The sequence below is a fragment of the Mchenga conophoros genome, linkage group LG3, assembly GCF_057382185.1.
Source record: "Mchenga conophoros isolate Kocher_MC1m ecotype Shallow Benthic linkage group LG3, M_conophoros_male_GT1.1, whole genome shotgun sequence".
NCBI lineage: Eukaryota > Metazoa > Chordata > Actinopteri > Cichliformes > Cichlidae > Mchenga > Mchenga conophoros.
The window spans coordinates 45,830,617-45,840,018 of record NC_140528.1 but is presented as its reverse complement, the minus strand read 5'-3'; the positions used below and the strand labels follow the sequence as shown (position 1 = coordinate 45,840,018).

General features: G+C 43.3%; 1 protein-coding gene across 1 annotated transcript; it reads left to right on the top strand.

Moving 5' to 3' along the window:
* Positions 1–1,588: 1,588 nt before the first annotated feature.
* Positions 1,589–9,153, top strand: LOC146578991 (NXPE family member 3-like). Its single transcript, XM_085260418.1, has 5 exons — positions 1,589–2,293; positions 3,575–3,864; positions 4,275–4,345; positions 6,858–7,064; positions 7,156–9,153. The coding sequence occupies exons 1-5, from the start codon at positions 1,730–1,732 to the stop codon at positions 7,758–7,760; spliced, it is 1,737 nt and encodes a 578-aa protein (XP_085116544.1). The 5' UTR covers positions 1,589–1,729; the 3' UTR covers positions 7,761–9,153.
* The last annotated feature ends 249 nt before the right edge of the window (positions 9,154–9,402 follow it).

The following is a 9,402-nucleotide window of genomic DNA, read 5'->3' as shown; positions in this document are numbered from 1 at the left end:
AGTGGCTTCTATCTCCTCCTTTGGCCAGCCTATTACCCCAGCAGGGTACCTGATCACGGGCAGGGCGTACGTGTTGATGGCCCGGATCTTGTTCTTACCATTCAGCTGACTCCTCAGGACTTGCCTGACCCTCTGCAGGTACTTGGTGGTTGCAGCTTTTCTAGTGGCCTCTTCATGGTTCCCATTCGCCTGCGGGATCCCCAAGTACTTGTAACTGTCCTCTATGTCTGCAATGTTGCCTTCTGGTAGTTCAATCCCCTCAGTTCTGACTACCTTCCCTCTCTTTGTTACCATCCGACTACACTTCTCCAGTCCGAACGACATTCCAATGTCATTGCTGTATAGCCTGGTAGTGTGGATCAGTGAATCGATGTCTCGTTCACTCTTGGCATACAGCTTGATGTCATCCATGTACAGGAGGTGGCTGACAACTGCTCCGTTCCGTAGTCGGTATCCGTAGCCAGTCTTGTTAATGATCTCACTGAGGGGGTTCAGGCCTATGCAGAACAGCAGTGGGGACAGAGCATCTCCTTGGTAGATCCCGCACTTGATGGTGACTTGTGCTATGGGCTTGGAGTTGGCCTCTAGTGTTGTACGCCACATCCCCATTGAGTTCCTGATGAAGGCTCTTAGGGTCCCATTGATCTTGTACAATTCTAGGCATTCCAGTATCCAGCTGTGGGGCATTGAGTCATAGGCCTTCTTGTAATCAATCCAGGCAGTGCACAGGTTGGTCAGTCTGGTCTTGCAGTCTCGGCTGATTGTTCTGTCTACCAGTAGCTGGTGTTTTGCGCCTCTGGTATTTTTGCCAATTCCTTTCTGTGTCCCGCTCATGTATTGACCCATGTGCCTGTTCATCTTAGCCGATATGATGCCTGACAGGAGCTTCCATGTAGTACTGAGGCAGGTTATTGGTCGGTAGTTGGAGGGGACCGGTCCCTTCTTGGGGTCCTTGGGGATCAGGACCGTCCGGCCTTCAGTTAGCCATTCCGGGTGTCTCTCGTTAACTAGCAGCTGGTTCATTTGTGCTGCCAGACGCTCGTGGAGTGCAGTCAGCTTCTTCAGCCAGTAGGCGTGAACCATGTCGGGCCCTGGTGCTGTCCAACTCTTCATACTGGAGACCCTTTCTTGGATATCTGCCACTGTGATGGTTACTGGACCCTGTTCAGGGAGGTCGCTGTGGTCTGCCCTCAGATCCTCTAGCCACTGAGCATTGCCGTTATGGGTTGCATCCTTCTCCCATATGCTCTTCCAGTATTGCTCCGTCTCCAGCCTTGGTGGTGCTGTTCTCTTATTGTTCCCTTGCCACTGAGAGTACACCTTTGCTGGTTCTGTGGAGAACAGCTGGTTTATTCTCCTGCCTTCTATCTCTCTGGTGTACCTCCTCAAGCGGCTGGCCAAGGCTGTATTGTGTGTGTGTGTGTGTATATGTATATGTGTGTGTGTGTGTATATATATATATATATATATATATATATATATATATATATATATATATATATATATATATATATATATACACTATTGTCAGAACATGTGATCAATATATAAGCGTAAAAGAAATTTCCATCACAATATATTACAAGTAGTAATTTAATAATTCAATCACTGTATTGTATAAAGAGCTAGATTAGATTAGATAAAACTTTATTAAGCCCTCGGGTGGGTTCCTTTGGGAAATTCAGCTGACATGCATTATACATTGCAAGTAAGATAGTGAAAGCAGGAAATGTCACGTCCAGAGGAATCATTCATTATGTTGTGTTTAAAACTAAACACAGACTTCTTTTGTTTGAAGCGTTTATATAACTGCCATGCTCTCTCCCTTTTACAGTTTCAGAAGAAAATAAACACCACCTACATCATCCCTTACCCAAGACCTGCCATTGTAACTCAACCTGTTGACATACATTACAACTTCTGCAAGTTAAAACCACTGTCCCCTGAGGAGACTCTTGAAGAACAACTTCTGCTGGAGTCCTTTGCTTGGCCTGAAACCCCATCTTTACCATCACCTCTTTTTATGAATAGCAGCAGTGATCCAGCCCACAGCACCTTCACCATTCTCCCCAGGAAGAGAGAGGGACAGTGGCAAATAGGGGATAAACTGGAGGCCCTGATCAAAATATATGACTTCATGGGCCGTCCAAAGAAGTATGGGGCAGACGTCTTACTTGCCCGGCTGCACAACCCCACCCTTGGTGCTGGTGTTGCAGGACAAGTGGTGGATCATCTCAATGGTTCCTACTCTGCTGTATTCTCTTTACTCTGGGAAGGAAGCGCACAGGTTGAGGTGATGATAAAACTTTTAATTTTTATTGTTACTGGAGTTGTTGCTGGAGTCACTAAGAGTTTATCTATGTATTTGTAGCAGATTTAAGATAGGAATGCTTAATTTATCCCATATTCGTGAAGTTTATTGTTGCATCAACTGAAATGATAATGAAATAAAAAGAAAAAAATAATAACAAAAAACAATAAGACTAGCAATAATAAAATAGAAATAAAAACTAAAAATAAAATAAAATAAAATGTGTGTATCTTAGTGGTCAAGGGCCATTCTTTATGTTGATAGCTAGAGAATAAAATAAGTGTATGAGCAAAGATAAGTGATTAAGAAAATAGCACATCACTCTGTGATGACTAATATTTCTGTAGTAGCAATATTTAACTGGATAATGAGGCACTTAGCTTTGAGGGACACTTAATGACTACATACTTAATGCTGTGCTAAAGCACCAATGCCAAACATTCTTATTGTAGACAGTATCTTAGCTGTTCCCTGCACCTAGTGCTCCACTTACCACAGGAACCACTGTTACCTTCCCCCTCCACATCTTCTCAAGCTGTTCTCTGAGCTCTGAGCCCTTGGTATTTCTCCAGCTTCTCATATTCCTTCCTGATGTGGCTGTCATTCGGAATCGCTACATCTATCACTACGGCCTTCTTCTTCAGTTTGTCTACCAGCGCTATGTCCTGTTGGTTAGTGTTAAGCCTTCTCCTGGGCAGGGGGGGGGGGGGGATTTTACAATACAACAACTCAATGATGGAGGAGGCAAGACAGAATCCCTTCACATAAGTAAGATACTTACTTAATCCCTAAGGAAATTATGTGGCATTGGAACCTTGGCAGATGATGAGCAGTGGAGGTGGACAGTCTCAGGCTCAAAAGATATGAGAGGCTTGAACTCATCTGGAATGGGAAATAGGCTCGGGCTCACCTTCAGGGTCAAGGCGCACAGGACCCACAGGTGTGTGCAAGTGGCTCAGGTTGTGTGTGGATTCATGGACGTGCGGTCTCCCCAGGATGTGGGAAGCCTCAGAGTAAAGAAAGCTAATGGTCACAGGAATAAGAGGTGACACATCAGGAGACGCGGTGCTTCCTGGTGCCAGATCAAAGGTTCAGACCTATCCTGGCCTGCAGGGACTATTTATATCAACAACTTCACATTTACTGTAGCACAATGAAGTTCTGTCTTGCTTAATAATATTTAACAGTTCCATGTGCCAGATACATGTTATATATACTTCTGTGAGACCCAAATTTCCAAACTTTGATTAATTGTCCTACCAGGTGACACTGGTTCATCCCAGTGAGGCAGTCACAGAGCTGCGCAGGGTGAACATAGAAGAACCCGACAGGATCTACTTCAAGAGTCAGTTCCGCTCGAGCTTGTTCACTAGAACAACCACCTGTAACGTATGTTTACGTCCAACCCAGCCTGTGTGCAACTACACTGATTTACGTACAGGTGAGCCATGGTTCTGCTATAAGCCAGAAAATATGAGTTGTGACACCAGGATCAGCAACTACAATGGAGGATATAAAGAAAGCCTGACAACCATGGAGAAGCTTTTTCAGAGGTGAGCATTACCTGTGGTGTTCAATTTTTAGAGTTACTAAAATTAAAAATTAATACAAGGGAAAATAAGTGCTACTCTGCAAATGCTTTCAAAACACATAAAATAAATTCCCTCACTTTTTAATATTTGCTAGAGAGGGAATTATGTAGCTTGCTACCTGGAAAAATGTTCCATATTTTCTCAATCTTGTCTGAAGCTCAATGATTGGTAGTTTATAACTCGAGCTATTTTTGCTGCCTACTGAGCCTAAAATTTTCATTGTCAGTAGTTGTGTACCATTGTTACCTAAATATGACAATGATAAAAATTTTAATTTGATTGACAGTATTTAATACGTCTCTCTAGTTTAAAAATCATTTTAATATTTTCCAATTTTTTTGAAAAGATTTTATTGTGTGTACTTTCCTCAGCGGCGTAAACATGAAAGTCTCCATTCCAGCTTCAGGACCTGCCAATGTCACTGTTTTTCCAAAGCAGAAAGGTAAAAATACAAATCTTACTGCTAACATCTATATCTTAATCTCCATCTCTATATCTTCCCTGGCCTCTCTGTGGGGATGGTTTTCGCTCTGTGTCGTAGTGCGATGACACACAGTTTGTGCTCCAATGGTCAAACTTTAAATACGTATTTGTATTCGTTAGTTTATGGTACACATCAACTTTTAAATGTCCCTCATTACTCGTGGAAGCCTCACAAGAAGGCTAACCTGCCACCTTTTTCCTTGGTGAACATGATGTATTGTTCCACTGAGTAAATGTGATCAGTGTTTCGTGGTAAGTCTTGAGAGTTGATTTTCACCAACATGCCTGAACGAGGCAGCATGGTGGTGCGATGATTAGCAAGAAGGTAAAAAGGTCCTGAGTTCGATTCCAACACCTGGCTGTGGCCTTTCTGTCTGGACTTTGCATGTTCTCCCCATGTTTGCATTGGTTCTTTCCGGGTACTGCGGCTTCTGACCACAGTCCAGGGTGAATCTGGGTGCAAATGGTTGTTCGTCTCCATGTGTTAGCCCTGTGACAGACTGGCGACAAGTCGAGGGTATACCCTGCCTCTCGACCTAACTGGAATAGGCTCCAGCCCCCCCAGGACCCTGAAAAGAATAAGCAGGAGAGAACAGATGGATACCTGAACCAATGATTTTATGGTGTTCCAGTGTAGGACAGCAGAGCTCTCTTTCTCACTCACCATTAACAAATTGACTGCAATGGGTGAAATTGGGGAAGCCATCGTGCACCCATAATTCTCCTTGTAGTATTGACCGTCGTATGTGAAATAGGTGGAATTCAGACACAGTTCTCAAAGCAAACACACTTGGTCAGTGCTGAGAGTGGTCCTATTACTAAGGTGGGGTCGTCCTGTAATCTCTTACGAAATACCTCCACTGCTTCAGTGACTGGAACACAAATGAAGCGAGATGTAAAATTTTACGAGACCATGGTTTTATCTGCCTCCATAATGTCATCTCTCACCTTCCTAAGAAAATCCAAAGTGTTCTGGATGAGGTGTTCAGAGCTGCCAACGAACAGGTTGAGGATCGAAGCCAGAAACCTGAAGATGTTATAGGTAGTACATTGATGCTAAAATGTGTTTATCTCACCCGTTAATTGAGCAGCTGGTGCTGTGCCTTCTGGAGGACTTTTGTTGTTTGGAGGCCCTTAACTGAAGAGCACATTTGCAGATTTCAGGGAGTAATCCTGTTTTTTTTCTGCATCTGAAGCTGAATCTCAAATCAATTAATTACGTGTGAGCAGTCTCGTGTTGACACCCTATGCTTAGCCTTTGATTAAGTAATAAAAATTGATGTTCACATGGTGTACCCTGACACAGAACTGACATTTACACATTCTCTACTGATTAGAGATAGACTGTATTGAATGAGTCCAGACACTCACACAGAATACCAACACACCCACTTGTTGCCAAAAAGCTGCCGGGAAATGATTTTCCAGGCAGCCCGCCCATATAACCCTATGAGAAGGCATATGGGATATGATAAAAGTCGTGGCGGGGGTGTGGTTTGTTGGCCTGCTGCAGAGGAGGGGTGACACAGTGAGCGGGGAGGCAACAGGTGTACAGGACTGCTTTAATGAGGGAGATGTCTTTTTTTGTTCCCACAGTGAGATGGAGCAGATGATGCTGGCAGAGAGACGGAGTGGCTGCGTTCAAGGCGGGTGCCAAAAAAAACGCAGATTATTGTCAAAATAAAAAGACACTAAGCATAACATGTGTGTGTGTGGGTCCTGTGTCACAAGTGCTGTTGTTGAAATTCAGGGCCAAAACGCATAGAGTTAAGGTGGCAGTTAGCCCGCGCCTGTCGCATCCCCTTATTTTGGGCACGGATTGGTTCCACAGCTTATTGGGGCAGTACGCGGGGATGCGATCGCGGTCTGTAAATTCGTGTGATGTTTGCGCGGCGCTGAGCAGTGATGTGGGGTCGACTGACACCGACTCTGGGGGGGAGGAGGTGGACGGGACTTCTACAGAAGCCCCACTGCCTCCCGTTATGCACCCCACTGAAGATTTTCCACTAGAGCAGTCTCGGGACGACACCCTATGCTCAGCCTATGACCAAGTGATAGATATTGATGGTCGCTTGGTGCGCCCTGACGCTGCGCGGACTTACCCTCATTTCCAATTGCGGAACGATCGGCTTTATCGAGTGAGCCGCGACACTCACACTAATGAGATCCGCACCCAGTTGTTGGTGTCGCAAAGCCGCCGGGAAACGATTTTTCAGGCGGCTCATTCGAACCCCATGGCAGGGCATTTGGGTTGTGAGAAAACTCTGGAGCGCATAATGGCCCGATTCTATTGGCCGGGAATTTGGGCCGACGTGCGCCGCTGCTGTGCGTCGTGCCCAGAATCCCAGCTGGTTAACCAGCTGTTTTATTGCAAGTTCTATTGCTACAAACAGGTTAAGAATAGACTTTGTTTGTTTCTTTTTCATATTAAGTAAAAAACACACACAATTGTCTGTTTTACTGCTTACCAGGTCAGTTAGAGGTGAACAGCAGTAGTGTGGAGTCTGAACCGTCTGGCTATTACTACCAGGGTGTGTGGCGAGCACTAGATGGGACCACCGTTCATCAGTTCAACACTTCCTCAGCCATCACTCGGTGTCTGAAAGGAAAGCTGGTCCATATGTATGGAGACTCCACAATGAGGCAGTGGTTTGAGTACCTTAATGCAGCACTACCAGGTAGCTGCTCTGCAAATCTGGCAAACAACAATATTTTATTTACACTATTTTATTTATGTAGTTTAACTTATTCCCTTTGGAATTCTTTTAGATCTAAAGGAGTTTAACCTTCATAGCCACAAATCAGTCGGACCTTTAATGGCCCTGGACTATGCAAATAACATCTTTGTGATGTTCCGCGCCCATGGTCCTCCTCTACGTACTTTCAGTGTCCCATCCATGGAGCTGCATTATATTGCCAATGAGCTGGACAATGTGCTTGGAGGCACTAACACTGTAGTAGTTTTTGGCATCTGGGCACACTTTGACACTTTCCCTGTTGGGTTCTACATCCGTCGACTGATGTCCATCCGCAGTGCAGTGGTACGGCTACTGTCCAGGGCTCCAGGCACAGTGGTTGTCATTCGGACTGGAAACCCCAAACCTTATACAAGTCTTGGTGCATTTGTCCACAGCGACTGGTACACTTTTCAGCGGCTAAAGGCACTCAAGGCTATATTCAAAGGATTGAATGTCCATCTGGTGGATGCCTGGGAGATGGTTCTGGCCCACCACCTGCCACACAGCATGCACCCACAACCTCCAATTATCAAGAACATGATTAATGTTTTCTTGTCATACATATGTCCGCCAAAGGGCGGATTCACTAGTTGGGCCGACTTCCTCATTTTAGGTTTGAAAGCATTTAGTGGGTAAAGGTGAATGCTAGAACATGAATTGAGCTGCGGTTTGCGGAAGGCCTCGAAGTGGTTTGGCGATGGCTCCCGGGCCTGGCAGATCCCCATGCACTAAATAAGTGTTAAGAAGTTAAAGAATTGAGAACAAGGAGGGAGGGAGGGAGGGAGGGTGAGGCACATAAACAAGAATGAACAGCTTGCAGAACTGGGGGAACCTATATAGATGACAAACGGAAGGAGCGTGTTTGGAGGCGTGGTCCCCTGAAATTCCGACACATAATCTCCAATAGATGTGTTTCAGTACTCCATTTATAAACATATTCGATTCTCATCTAATCTATCTACTTCACTCTTCACAGTGCAGTTTATGAAGACATTACTCCAGTTTTCACTGTTCCAATGTGATGTCAACTCTTGCATTCTCTTAGACTTCAATTGGGGCTTTTTTTCTATTAGTGCTTTTATATTTACAATTCAAAAATTCTACTATCCCTTTTATATTTTCTGTTTCTTTCAATATTCATAATAATAAATCAAAACCCATTTAAAAAGCCAGTTTTACTTTTTAGTTATTATACCAAACATAAAATAGTAACATGAGGGGTTAAAAATGAAAAACAACCAGCAAAGCTGACATGTTCCAGTGTCTTCCTAAGATGGGAAGAACCTGAAATATTATGCTTTCTCTAAATGTGATTTTATATAATTATGTGTTTCCATCATGCGGGTCAACCAATTACATCACTCAGATTTGGTGCTTCACTGAAGGTTCAACCCATTATGTTCTTTTTATAATAGGCCTAGTTGTCAGTGTGGAGAGAGGCCGGTAAGGAAGCAGACCAAAGTTATCCTCCAAATCTGTGTCACAGCTTACGTCCATCCAGCTGGTTATTATGGTTGACTGCCAGCCCTGAATTTGTTTCTTGATTTTGCAAAATTTTGTAATTCTGTGTCTGAGAATGCCTCACACACTTTCTTCTTTTGTTTCCACATTGCAGTCTGTTTGGAAACCAAAGTGTTTTTTTTTTTCCTATTCACTGAACTTAGCTGGAGTGGACTGGTGATTACTAAAGAAAATTATTTTTTTCTAAATAAACTGAAGTATCTCAGACATGATTTGTTGAGACTTGACTTGAGTGTGAAGTAGTTTTTCCTTTCTTCTTGCATTGTGCTTGCTAATTTGTGTCTGAAAGGTGTTTGGAAAATGTCATGTAACTATGTGGTGTATGAATTATTTGGAAAGGTTGTTCAGAGTTGATTATTTGTTTTTTTTAACATCATTTTCACAATATACAGATAGATACCGATTATTGTTACATTAGCTTGCCAATTATGTCCAGAAGTGAAGTTAAATAAATAAAACTGCTTTGAAAAAACAAAATTCTCTTTGTTTTTGCGAGTTACCACACAGGAGCACCATTTTTGGAGTTATACTAACAACAAATGTACCTACTACCCACTGAAGGGAATACTTTGCGCAGCATGTCATGTGTTTTGTCCGTTATAAAGTACATGTTAAATTATAATAAAATAATACAAAATAAGCATTTAATTAAAATAGAATTAATGCCATATGTTTTCTTTCACTTTTTTTTCCAAATGCCAACACCACCGTCACCCTTGTTCTTGATCCTACCAGTGACTCCCATTCATAAAAATCT